General features: G+C 42.6%; 1 protein-coding gene across 1 annotated transcript; it reads left to right on the top strand.

Moving 5' to 3' along the window:
- Positions 1-11,895: 11,895 nt before the first annotated feature.
- LOC109803315 (uncharacterized) lies at positions 11,896-13,251 on the top strand. The gene has a single exon (XM_020364835.1). It carries the CDS (start codon positions 11,896-11,898, stop codon positions 13,249-13,251), a length of 1,356 nt encoding a protein of 451 aa, XP_020220424.1.
- The last annotated feature ends 930 nt before the right edge of the window (positions 13,252-14,181 follow it).

Raw genomic sequence — 14,181 nt, 5'->3', positions numbered from 1 at the left:
TCAGAGCCGGTCGAGTCTTTTGGGATACTCTGTGGGGAGTGATCCTTCTAGGTTTTTGTTGTATCAAATCTTTGATATGTGTTAATGTTGGTGAGTTGTAGTGGTGAAGTGTTAGTAAAAGAATGTTTGAATTCTTTTAGTATGTTGAGGCCTCAGTTTGATCAGATCACTAGGGCTATGGAGATGATGGCCATGGTGATGCAACAGCAAAGTGCTCACTTTGCTCAGATGGAGGTGGGTAGAGCTGCGGTTGAGGCAGCACCGGTGGTCTCTCAAGATGGGAGAGGTTTAGCAGAGTTCAGGAGATGTTAGCCTCCTCAGTTCAAGGGGGGATTCAGATTCCGATGTGACAGATTTGTGGTTGTGTGAGATGAGAAGATCTTCAGTGTTTTGGGATTTTCTGAGGATAGGAAGTTGGCCTATGCAGTATACATGCTGGCGGGCGAGATTGTGTACTAGTGGAGAGCCACCAGGCAGATGATAGAGAGCAGAGGTGTGGTTGTAGATTGGGATTGCTTCAAGAAAGTTTTATTAGAGAAGTATTTCTCGGACAGCGTTAGATATGCTAAGGAGGCTGAGTTCATGAGACTGCAGCAAGGGAGCATGTCTGTTCCAAATTATGCTACGAGGTTTGAGCATCTGGCTCGTTTCTACTCTTAGGCCGTATCTAAGGCTTGGAGATGTAAGAAGTTGCAGAGGGGTTGAGGCATGAGCTGAAGAGAGTCATAGTCTTTATGTCCATAGTGGAGTTTCCTGCCTTGGTTGAGAAGGCAAAGACTGTTGAGAGATTGGAGGGTAGTGGTAGCAGCGGTAAGGTTGCTAGAGTTCAGGAGGAGAGGCCAGCAGAGAGGGCCCTATGATAGACCTGCACAGTCCCAGAGAGAAGCTGTTAGTAGGGGACCTCATCCTGCTACTCCTCAGAGTGGAGCACAGTCGATGCGATGCTACAGATGTGGAGGAGCATATGTGGTAAGAGATTGTTCCCATCCGGGGAATGTTTGCTTCAGATGTGGTAGGCCAGGCCACATCTCTAGAGATTGTCAGATACTGCCGACTTCATCTAGGAGTGCCTGAGGCCACCCAGGCCTACAGCTGTGGGGAGAGTGTTGGCATTGTCAAGTGTAGAGACTTCCACTTCATCAGATTTGGTGAAGAGGAAGGGGAAAGCAGCAGATGAGGATGTTGTTAGAAAAGAATGGCACAATCCAAGAATGAGTTCTATATGCTTTCTTGATTCCAAAAATAATGAGGTTCAAATGTAGTGCTTTAATTCAGTTTAAAACACCAATATTCACACACATGCTAATCAAGAATCATCTTCTTTAATGTACAATCAAGATATTATTCAAAGTAAAAGATAAAGGTAGAAGAAGATTGCACAAGTCTTTTATCTTGGTTCAGCCACTCCACATGTGACCTACATCCAGTCCTCAATCAACACCTAATCAAGATTTGTTCCACTATCTCAATGAAGAAGGTTTACAAACACACCACACATGCATATACTTAAACACTCAAGATAACCACTTTCTTGACCCCAAGAAAACAACCCCTTGTAGAAACCCACTACAAGAATCCTTACCACTTGAGAAACCCTTCTCAAGATTTTACAAGTATTCACACAGAATAAAGGAACGAATTCACCTGAAATTCAGAAGCAAATCTTAATCTTCCCCTTTCAAGAATGTGATGATGATGATGATCCTTTCTCAAAGTTTTTCACATGTTTTTTTTCTTGGATTCACAAAGAAAACTCTCCAAGATTGTCACAAAGACTTCACAAAAACGCTTTTTCAAATTTGATTCTCAGTTCTAACTCTGTTCTTAAGTTTCAAAATGTTCAAACTATTTATAAAAGTTTCAGAACCAGATAATCGATTATTCTTTAAAATAATCGATTATTTTGTTCTTCAGGTTTTCTAGAAACCAACCAAGAACAATATAATTGATTATTTTGCTGGATAATCGATTATTCCAGAGAGTCATTTCTGGGATAATCGATTATTTTGCAAATAATCGATTATTGCAGCAAGGCATCCCATTTTTCCTGTTACTGGAATAATCGATTATATTTAACGATAATCGATTATTTTGAGTTAGTTTTCAAAACTTCTTTTTAAGTCTCAAAATAACTTTTTAGTCCCTTTAATTCATCATCATACACTCTCTACTTAGTTTAGATATAGATTTAGCTTATGCACATAGCACACACAACAAATAAAATCATTCAAGACAATTTTTTATATACTAATTCCTATTACATAACACTTTCTTTGACTTTGTTTTTGTCTTCTAAGTCTGTTGTTGTTTGTTGTTGTCCTTGAGACACATTTTGTGATCATCAAAACTCATTTAAGCTTCAGAGATAATCTTGACCTCATCAAGTTCAGGCTCCTCTAAGCTCAACAATCTCCCCCTTTTTGATGATGACAAACCATGACTCAAAACATGTCAAACCAAGCTAGGCTTCAACCATTGTGCTTTCACTTTCAACATACAAAACCTGCAAAATCATACACACACAAGCACAATATATGCAAAAACAACAACCATATACACACAACAACCTTTCTCCCCCTTTGGCATTATCAAAAACAAACCAAGCTATGTTTCACAATATAAGCCATATGCACATTCCTTAAGTATTCAGAATCACACCAAAACAAGTATAACATCTCAGCCCAAATTATTTGATTAACAAGTATTTGATCAGCCAAGAAGTAAAAGTTACAAATCATAACTAAGAATTTTACAATCCAAAAACATCAACAATATATCAACAATTATCCATACTCAAAACATAGCATTATAATCAGCAATCAACCATGACTTGAGTTGCTCATAAACACACAAGACATATAAAAAAAAAAACAAAACATCAAATATGCTTAAAACCAGAGCATCAACGCACCAGCCAACCAAAACAAAATCTGGTACCCAATTCAAACCGCAAAATCAGCAAAATCAACTTCAAATTCCACCAGAAATTTAAATTGTTCAATACCAGAAAGCATTAAAACTGTTCCGAAATTTAAACTATTACAACCCAATTGAAATTAAAGTTCAAAAATAGAATTTAAAATCCTAATTAAAACTAATCAGAACAGAACAGAAATCATTCTTCATCTTCAGGTATGCCAAGGTGAGTCTTGAGCAGCTTCACCTCATGATCAAGATCATCAAACCTGTCAAGAATACCAGAAAATAAAGATTCATGCCTTCGAGACATTTCCATCACCGCATCAAGTTTATTTATCATGATTTGCTCAAAGGGTTAAAATGGTTTTGGCTCAGCTTCTGGCTCTCTTCCAGGTTCAGCTTCCACCTGTGGTGGCTGATCCTCATCATGTGACGGAACACCGTCTTCATCGGTTGCCAGCTCAGGGGTTGGGGGTACATCTCCTTTAAACACCCATTTATCTTCTTGTTTAAGCATCCTCATGTGATGCAAGGAAGATTTTTCAATCTTGTTCGACGCATGTAAAATTATTTTTCTTTCCCCTGTCAAGTCCACACCTGCATTTTCAAAAATTTTGGACAACAGCAGAGCATACAGAATAGGTCCATCTTCTTTCCATCTTGCCTTCCACATACAATCATTAACGACTGATACCCAATCAATCTTTATTTTCTTTTTAATGACATGCAACAATAAAATGTCATCCCTAGACATTTGGGCATGATTGTGCAGACGAGGTTTCAACATCCAAGCAATAATAAAAGAAATTAAACGGGAGTTCTTTTTCATACCTCCCGCCAGAAATTTGTCATAGTTGGTATTTACCAGATTCCTTTGACAGTCCCGGAAGGTTGTCAGTTCTTCAAAATCCCCAAAATTGAAGGGTTGGGGTTTCTCTCGTCCTTTGCCGCTCAGCCCCGCAGCAGCCTTCAAAGTTGGCCCATCCAGCTTAATCATTTTTCCCTTCACCACTGATTGCATGATACCCTCATTGCTTGTAGCAAAGCAGAGAAATAACCTGATCAGCTCAGGGTAATAGGGTCCCTCCATTTCCAAAAACTTTCCCAGTTCTTGATGCTCTAGTAGGGTTGGGAAACTGAAACCTTCATTCTTGAACCATTCTAGCTTCAGAGTCTTCAGAGGAATGATTCTTCGCCCAGCATACCACTCAAAGTAGTATTCTTGAGTCTTCTCATTAGGGAACCATTTTGAAATCAGAGGCCCAGAGGGTAGAGGGCGTTTGCTCCTCCTCACTTCAAGCTTCTTGGGTCTCTTTGATGAAGATGCCATGAGTGGGTATTGAAGAAGAAGACGAAAATGAGAGAGTTGAGAGAGTTAGGGTTTGTGGGTTTGAGAGAATGTGAGAAAATGAGAGAAAGAGAGGTTTTGAGAGGTTTTGCCCTAATAGCTTCTGAGTGGGAGAGGTTTTAAGAGTAATGGGAGGTTTTAGGAATTTGGCGCGTTTATAACCGTTCAAACGTTTTAGAAATTTCAAAAACCGCCCAGATAATCGATTATTTATGCAAATAATCGATTATTTGCATCAACAAAAACCCTTAAAAACTAAATCTGATGTGAATAATCGATTATTTTTAAGATAATCGATTATTACAGAGAGTAGTTTCTCCTAAATTTCCCCAAATAATTGATTATTTTCAAGATAATCGATTATTACAGAGGCCTTTCAAATTCCTCTTCCCAAATAATCGACTATTTCCCAAGATAATCGATTATTCCACAGACTCTTGAGATTCTCCATACCAGATAATCGATTATTGCCCAAATAATCGATTATTTCAAAGGCTCTTGGAATTCTTCATGTTCCAGATAATCGATTATTACCCAAATAATCGATTATTATCATGGGTTTACTTAAAATAATCGATTATATTTTAAGATAATCGATTATTCCAGAGAAGTTTTGCTTCTCAGAAATTTTAACCTTTCAAATTACACCAAGTCTAATTTCCCTCTTGCATGGCAGCAATCCCTAGGTTAAGTCTAACCTAGAATAACTAATGGGCCCCCAATAATACAAGTCTGACCCAACTACCATAAAATAGAATAAAAGCTGAAAATAAATGCTGAGGTGGAAAATGATGCTGAGGTGGAAAATGATGTTGAGGTGGAAAATGACGTGGCAGCTCCACTTGAGGTCCTAAATTAATTCCAAGCCCAATTAATTATTAAACTGCCCTGAAAATGAAATTTGGCATAATTAGATGCAAAAAATTCAAATTAGCTAAAATATGAATTACCGGTCCAATTAAAGCCCAAATAGAAAATAGTGCAGAATATAAACAATTAAGCACAAATCAGAGATTAAAATAAGTACAGAAAGGTAAGAAAATAGGGGAAAGTATTGACTCATCATCTTCATTGATGATATATTGGTGTATTCGAGATCTTTGGAGGATCATCGTGAGCATCTGAGGTTGGTTTTAGAGGTGCTAAGGGAGAGGTAGTTGTATGTCAAGCTGTCCAAGTGTGAGTTTTGATTGTCTGAGGTGAGATTTGGGGCATGTGATATCGACATAGGGGATTGTAGTGGATCTAGCCAAGGTAGAGGCTGTGATTCAATGGGAGCGTTTGAGGACTGTTACAGAGATTATGAGTTTTGTTGGGTTAACGGGTTACTATTATAGATTCATAGAAGGTTTCTCTTGAATAGTAATGCCTTTGACTTAACTGACTCGGAAGGATCAACTTTTTTTTTGGATGGACGCTTGTGAGCAGAGTTTTCAGGAATTGAAGGGGTGATTGACTATTTTTCCAATTTTGGTGTTACCTGACACTAGTGAGTATTTTGATGTGTTCTGTGATGCTTTTCACCAGGGGTTGGGATGTGTGTTGATGCAGGAAGGGAGAATAGTAGTGTATGCTTCGAGGCAACTTAAGACTCATGAGAGGAATTATCCTACTCATGATTTGGAGCTTACAGCTGTGGTGTTTTCCTTGAAGTCGTGGAGGCACTATCTGTATGGTGCGAGATTCAGTGTATTTAGTGATCACAAGAGTTTAAAGTACCTGTTTGATCAGAAGGAGTTGAATATGAAGCAGAGAAGGTGGATGGAATTCCTAAAGGACTTTGATTTCCAGTTGATGTATCATCCTGGGAAGGCGAGTGTGGTAGCAGATGTATTGATTAGGAAATCCATTCATATGTCGACTATGATGATTAGGGAGTTGGAACTGATTGAATAGTTCAGAGATTTGAGACTAGAGGTGGAGGTTGTTCAAGATCACATTAGTTGTGGTATGATCACCATAACTAATGAGTTCTTGAGACAGGTGGGAACTAAGCAATTACAGGATCCAGAGTTGTTGAGAATTTTGGGATTTCTTGGTACTAAGAGGGCAGCTGGTTTTGAGCTTAGTGCTGATGGAGATTCCCGAGTGGAAGTGTGATAGTGTCACTAAGGACTTTGTGGTTGGGTTGCCTAGGACAGCTAGGAACAGTGACTCTATCTGGGTGATTGTTGATATGTTGACAAAGTGTGCACACTTTCTTCCTGTCAACAAGAGGTGGTCCTTGGAGAGGCTTGCACAATTTTATATCAGAGAGATAGTACGGTTGCATAGAGTGCCTTCCAGTATTATTTCTGATAGAGATCCAAGGTTTACTTCCAGGTTGGCAGACTCTACATCAGGCTTTGGGGACGAGGTTGAGGTTAAGTTCTATTTATCATCCATAGATAGATGGTCAGTAAGAGAGGACAATTCAGTCACTAGAGGATCTCTTGAGAGCTTGTGTGTTGGATCATCTGGGTAGCTGGGAGAAGGTGTTACCATTGGTAGAGTTCACTTATAATAACAGTTATCATTTGAGTATTGGCATGGCGCCTTTTGAGGCTTTGTATGGTAGGAGGTGTAGGACTCCATTATGTTGGTATCAGGAGGGTGAGTCAGTAGTGGTTGGTCTAGAGTTAAATCTTTAGACTACTGAGATGGTGAGATAGATTCAGGAAAGGTTGAGGGCTACCCAGAGTTGATGAAAGTCCTATGCTGATAGGAGGAGGAGACCTCTAGAATTTGAAGAAGGAGAGCATGTGTTTCACGTTTCACAGTTGAGGAACTACATCAGAGACCCGAGTCATGTTGTAGAGTTGGATGAGGTGCAAGTTAGAGAAAACATGACCTATGATAAGAGACCGATAGCTGTGGTTGATCACAAGTTGAAGGAGCTTCGTGGCAAGTCCATTAGCTTGGTTAAGATTCTTTGGGATGCAACTACTGGTGAGGCAACCTGGGAAGTAGAGAGTCAGTTCAAGGAACAACATCCATTCCTCGTTTCAGGTTAGCCTATTTTCGAGGACGAAAATTCCTATTTGTTGGAAGGTATTGTATCGTAAAAAAAAAATGATTCAGTAGCCAGAACGGGCCATTCCAAACTACTGAATTGGCCTTAAAAAAATGAAGGAGAACGGGCCGTTCCAGATGAGTCCCAAAATGGGCTGTTCTGATTTCAGAACGGGCCGTTCTACATGTGATTTTTGTGCGTATTGGGGGAGTGTATAACGGGCCATTCCGAATTTGGTACAGGCCGTTCTGGCCACTCCGGAATGTCTATAAAGAGGGGTTAAGGACTTGAGGAGAATATGAGTTTTTAGAGAGAAGTTTTAGAGAGAAGGTCTCTGGGTCTGTGAGCTCCTTTCTCTCCCAAATTTCTCTGTATGATTCCTTTTCTCCTCTAGATCACTAATGCCTTCTGGCTTTTTTTGAAATTCAAACTAGGAAGCTTGCTTTGGGAGGATTGAAGTTCCGGGTTGAGTTTCGGAAAGGAATTCTACTTCTTCTCAGTTATTGGCTATTTTGAGCCAATCTTCAGATAAGGGAAGCTAGAATGTTTGTTGTTTAGGTTGCATGTGAGTTTAGAAACTCAATTGATGCATGAATGTTGAGAATCCATAGATGGATTGAAGAAAATCTCATTTTTTTTGGGGTTTTAAGGAAAAGGAAGATTTTGATGATTTTGATGCATAGGTTGGATGCATGTGAGATTTAAGTTTATTTTGAGTTGTATGAAGCCTATGCATTGTGTTTTGTGTTTGCATGTGGCTGGATGTGTTGGTTTGGATGAGAGTTTTGAAACTCTCTGATTGGGATTAGGCCGAGCGCAGGTTAAGCACGTCAGGCATGGAAGAGCTTAGAGCTCTTGGGTTGGTGTTAGGCCAGGTGAGCTGACTGCGCTGAGCGTGAATATGTTTATAAATAATTATTTTAAATTGATGCTTATGCATGTTTAAAGTTGAAATGTTAGATCATATATGTGTGATATATGATGTATGGTGCAGTGTGATTCATATGTATGCTTTGTGATGATACGTATGAATGTTTGAATATGATATGACATGTGTATATGTTCATATGAGTATGTTTATTGATCATGATGGTGGGTAGACCATTTATGATGTATGATGCATTATTGCATGTGATGTCTTATGACATGTGTATGATTGTTGATCATGATGGTGGGCAGACCATAATGATGTATGATGCATGATTGCATGTGATGCCTTATGGCATGAGTCTAGCCTAGGACTTGAGGAGAGGAAAAATATTTTCGAACTAGAAGAGCTCACATAGAGTCTCTTGAGAGTGGTGCTTGGATAGGCCACTGATATATGAGAGTGGTGCTCAGGGAGGCCACTGGATTTGGGAGAGTAATGCTTAGATAGGCCACTAGGTTGGGTGAGTCTCCTCTAAGTCCTTAGCTAGTGTTAGAGCGGGGTATGAGGTCGAAGGTTATTCCCTTAACCAAGTACTCGGAAAGGTGCATGGATCCTTGCAGATAGTCGGTGGGCGAACTCCACAATTGACTTGGTTAATGCATGCCAAGGTCGTGGTAAGCCCGTACCCAGCTGTGCTATACCTGAAGGTGGATCTGGACTTCTAATTGTGTAAGTGACATCATCCGAGTAAACCCGAGTGAGGATTATATATCCTGTTTAGCTGTGACCGAGCGGGGCATTGGGCGTGAAAACGGTTGGGGTGGTTTCGGTAGGATGTAATGTCACTTATACAACTCTATTGTTACGGAGATCTCCTTGGTGTATGCTTGACGACGCATTAGATGATTGATATGCATTGATATCTGTCATGAGATGCATTTATTGCATGATTATTAATATGATGAAGTGTGGTGTTTGACTTCATGATTGGTGAATTGTATTTTATGTACGAGTAGTATTTTACAGAGTGTATGGTGTGACTCTATGAATATGATTGATGGTTGGATGATTGTGTAGTATAGATTATTGTTCTATACTTGCATGAATGATTTGTGAATTCTAGCTTACCCTTCTATTTCCATATGGTGGAACTGCGATGATCATACTTTGTATGGGAACAGGTAAGGGGTAGCTTGGAGTTGAGGTGACCACTGCGAGACGGGAAGTTTGATCCTCGTGTTAGGGTTACCATTTCAGGTAACGGTTTTGTCTGTGCTTGACCCACACTAGGGAATATTATTTTTGGGATGACTGTACATATATGGCATTTTATTTTGTATTTAAGAAATTTAGTTATTTTTATTCTTATCTATACCCGTATGTATGAGTTATCCAACTTAATATTTTCTTAGTTCACTAGTAGTAGTGTGATTCCACTAAGTGTAGAGACCATGGAGGGTCGTTACAAAACCCAGTCGTGGCTCTTCACCATCTGACCATAGCCCTGAAGCTGGGACCGTTCGCTAATAACATCTGCAAGAAACCCCGTCTGACATGGACGACCTGTAACGTCGCACCGATAAAAACATGCAGATGAAAGAACTTGCTGAATTTCGCAACCAGGCAAGAGCGGAGGTAGCGATCAAGGTAGAGAAGCCGGCCGAGAACTTTTACCGAAGTCGCCCCAAGGATCTCGTCCCCCGAGAAAAACCTGCTCGCGGGCCGAGATACTCCCATTACACTCCGTTGAATACTAGCCGATCGGCCGTTCTGGATCAGGCACTTGCGTCGGAAGTCCTGGCAGTGCCGAAGCGAGCCTCGACTCCCCCATGCACCGACACAACCAAATCCTGCAAGTATCACCGAAACCGGGGCCACTCAACCGAGGAGTGCACAGCCTTAAAAGACAAAATTGAGGACTTGATCAAACAAGGGTAGCTCCAACGCTTTGTCGATCGGCCTCAATCTCCCCGATACGACGATCGTCCACATCGGCGGAATCAGCCTGACAGAGAAAAGTCCGATAGGCGTCCCTACAGGGAACGAAGCCGATCAAGGGGCCGAAAGGAGGAGGAGCCGACAACCCAGTCCCGAAGGGTCATTAATACCATTGCCGGTGGATTCGCAAGCGTAGGCTCCGCCTCCTCAGCCCAAAAAAGACACCTACGAGCCTTCTGAATAGTACACGCAGTTGAACACGCTCAACAAAGGTTACTAGCCATCATGTTTACTGAAGCTGACTTTAAAGGCATTGATCCGGATCAAGATGATCCCATGGTTATCAACGTCAAAATCCATAATTGCATTATTCTGAAGACATTTGTTGATCAAGGAAGCTCAGCCGACATCCTCTATTGGAACACGTTCAAACAACTCGACATCCCGGAGGCCGAATTGATTCCATACAATGAGCCCCTAGTCGGGTTCTCTGGTGAGCGTGTCCAAACCAAGGGGTATATCAAGTTATCCACACGATTCTGTTTTGATGGGGCCGAAACCCGAGACATCCCCGTCAAATACGTGGTCGTACACGCCAACACATCGTACAACATTCTCCTTTGAAGGCCATCCCTGAACGGTGCAACTGTGTCAACTCCACACTTAGCAATGAAATTTCCAGCGGAGTTAGGCCGAATCATCACTATCCATGCCAATCAGAAAGCGGTCAGGGAATGTTATTTCGCCAGTCTTTGGTTACCACGTCTTGAAGCGATCGAGCCGCGCGGAGTGAAGCGCGTACATACGATAGCCCAAGAAATTAGCCACACAGTCGTGGATCTTGACCCTCGCATGGAGCACGACGAAAGGGTCGAGCCGACCAAAGATAAGCAACCGTTCATCATTGGGCCGACAGATTCCCATGTAACATACCTGGGATCTAATTTATCTAAACAAGCTAGGTGCCAGATACAACGAGTAGTCAGAAAAAACAAAGACCTCTTCGCTTGGCAGCCGGCAGACATGCCAGGAATTGATCGAGACTTCTTGTGTCACAAGCTCTCGGTTTGCCGAGAGGATAAACCAATGGCCCAACGAAAGAGGAAAACGGGGGAAGAGAGAAAGAAAACAATAGAGGACGAGGTCTCTAAGCTTCTAGATGCGGGGTTTATCCGAGAAGTCCATGACACTACATGACTGGCCAATGTGGTGATGGTCAAGAAGTCGAACGGCAAGTGGCGGATGTGCACAGACTACACTGACTTGAACAAGGCATGCCCGAAAGACGCTTATCCTTTGCCAAACATCGACCGACTCGTCGACGGTGCGACCGGCCACAATTTCCTGTCATTCCTCGATGCATATTCCGGATATAACCAAATCCGAATGCACCCCTAAGACGAGGACAAGACGGTATTCGTCACCGAGTTAGCCAACTATTGTTACCAAGTGATGCCGTTCGGATTAAAAAATGATGGAGCTACCTATTAGAGACTCATGGATAAGATCTTCCATAGACAAATAGGCAAAAACATGGAGGTATATGTAGATGACATGGTTGTCAAGTCGGCTGATCTTCCTTCCCATGAAACCGACTTGGCCGATGTCTTCCAAGCACTGCGAAAACATCATATGTGCCTTAATCCAGACAATTGTGTATTCAGCGTCGCGGGCTACAAATTCCTTGGTTTCATGTTATCAAGCCGAGGTATTGAAGCAAACCTAGACAAGTGCCAAGCCATCATAGACATGAGAAGCCCAACAAACCTAAAAGAGGTACAAAAATTGGCAGGCTGATTGACATCTTTGTCGCGATTCCTACCATGTATGACCGAAACCTCCAAGCCGATAGTAGCCCTCCTGAAAAAAGCGAATCGGTTTCAATGGACAGATGAATGTGAAGTCTCTTTCCAACTATTCAAGCAAAGACTCGGCACCCCGCTCGTGTTGGCCAAGCTGATCCCCGGCCGAGAAGTAATTCTGTACTTGGCGGTTTCCGGTGAAGCCATCAGTGTCGTCATGGTACAGGAAGAAGACGGCAAGCAACGACCCATATACTTCATTATCCGGGTGCTGCAAGACACCGAACACCGATACCAACTCTTAGAAAAGGTAGCCTTGGGACTCATATACGCGGCTCAGCGCCTTCGACAATATTTACAGAGCCACACAGTGGTTGTCCAAACTGATTGCCCAATTGCCAAAGTGCTAAGAAAGCCTGAATTGGCCGGCCGAATGATGGCATGGTCAATCGAATTGTCTGAGTTCGATATTCGTTTCGAACCTCGAGGTACCATTAAATCACAATGCTTGGCCAATTTCCTGAATGAACTATCCCCACCTGGGCAATTTGAAGACGGCACCTGGACCATGCGCGTGGATGGATCCTCCAACTGCCAAGGCAGCGGTGTCGGTATCATCTTAGAGAGCCCGTCTGGTATTACCCTGGAACAATCTTTGCATTTCGGCTTCAAGGCATCCAACAACCAAGCCGAATACGAAGCTTTGTTAGCTAGAATGAGATTGGCAGCCGAGATGGGCGTCAGAAAGATCATATGCTGGACCGATTCAAAGGTTGTGACAAAACAAGTGATCAACAACTTTCAAGTCAAAGACCCCAATCTGCTCAAATATTATCATCTTTTCTGGGGAATGAGCAATCAGTTCACGAAAATCCAAGTCAAACACACGCTGCACGGGAATAATGAGAGAGCCGACCAGTTGGTATGGCTAGCAAGTAGTCGCAAGCCGGGACAGCTCCGATCAACCATACACTTGGAGTTGTCCACCCCAAGTGTCACACAGGCATGCATACCGATAGACGAAGTCCCGAAGTCATGGATGACCGAACTCATGAATTTCATTGTCAGTGGAACAGAACTGCTCAAGCCGAGTGAAGCCAAGAAGCTACGCACACAAGCAGCGCGGTACTCGGTTATCTCAGGAGAGCTTTACAGGAGAGGCTTCTCCACCCCTTTGCTAAAATGCATCGACCCACAACAAGCCGAATACATCATGCGAGAAATTCATGAAGGGATCTGTGGCTCCCATTCCGGGGGTAGAATGTTGGCAACAAAAGTCTTAAGAGCCGGTTATTATTGGCCGACCTTGAAAATAGATTGTCCCAAGTACGTGAAGAAGTGCATACAATGTCAACAACACGGCCATCTTATACACGCCTGAGCTGCGAAACTCCACACTATCAGTTCTCCTTGGCTTTTTGCCTTATGGGGGATCGATATACTCGGCCCATTCCCTCTTGCCAAGGGACAATGCAAATTCCTAATAATAGCTGTGGACTATTTTACTAAGTGGATAGAGGCCGAGCCGCTTGCCACTATCACTGCCGTTGATGTTCAGAAGTTCGTATGGAAAAACATCATCACTCGGTTCAGCATTCCATATGCAATTATCTCCGACAATGGGCTTCAACTCACGGATAAAAAGTTCAACACCTTCCTTGAGAACCTCGGCATTCAGCACCTGTTCACGTCTATAGAACACCCGCAGTCCAACGGTCAGACCGAAGCAACTAACAAAGTTGTCCTCACCGAGTTGAAGAAACGACTCAGCACGGCCAAAGGAACCTAGGCCGAAGAGCTCCCTGAAGTCCTATGGGCGTATAGATGCACGCCCCAATCAAGCACAAAAGAGACCCCCTTTTGATTGGCATTGTAGACACCCAATTTCGTTCGGGGGCATACAAACAAGGACATGGACCTTTGTTACGAAGGGAAGGAGCTCCCGAAGCATGCCAACAAGAAGATAGGACTTCAGGGGGCCCAAAAGCACAAATTTAATATTTTTATTGGCCTGGAACGGGCCGTTCCAAGGTCCAGAACGGGCCATTCCGAGGCTCCCAAAAGGCTTAAAACCCTAATTTGGAACGGGCTGTTCTGAAATTGGAACGGGTCGTTCCAAGATTGGAACGGGCCGTTCCAAGATTGGAACAGGCCGTTCCAAACCCCTCAAAAAAGGGCTAAAAGCCTAACTGGAACGGGGCTGGAACAGGCCCGTTCCTAAATCTGGGACGGGCCGTTCCAAGGCTGTTCTAGACCAATAAAGGGGGCTTAATTTTGGTACCCAGAATGGGCCGTTCTGAAACCAGAACAG

The sequence above is a fragment of the Cajanus cajan genome, chromosome 1 (genome assembly GCF_000230855.2).
Source record: "Cajanus cajan strain Asha chromosome 1, NIPB_CcT2T_4, whole genome shotgun sequence".
NCBI classification, from domain to species: domain Eukaryota; kingdom Viridiplantae; phylum Streptophyta; class Magnoliopsida; order Fabales; family Fabaceae; genus Cajanus; species Cajanus cajan.
Note: the sequence above shows the minus strand (reverse complement) of the source record. Positions and strands in the feature narration are given on the sequence as shown.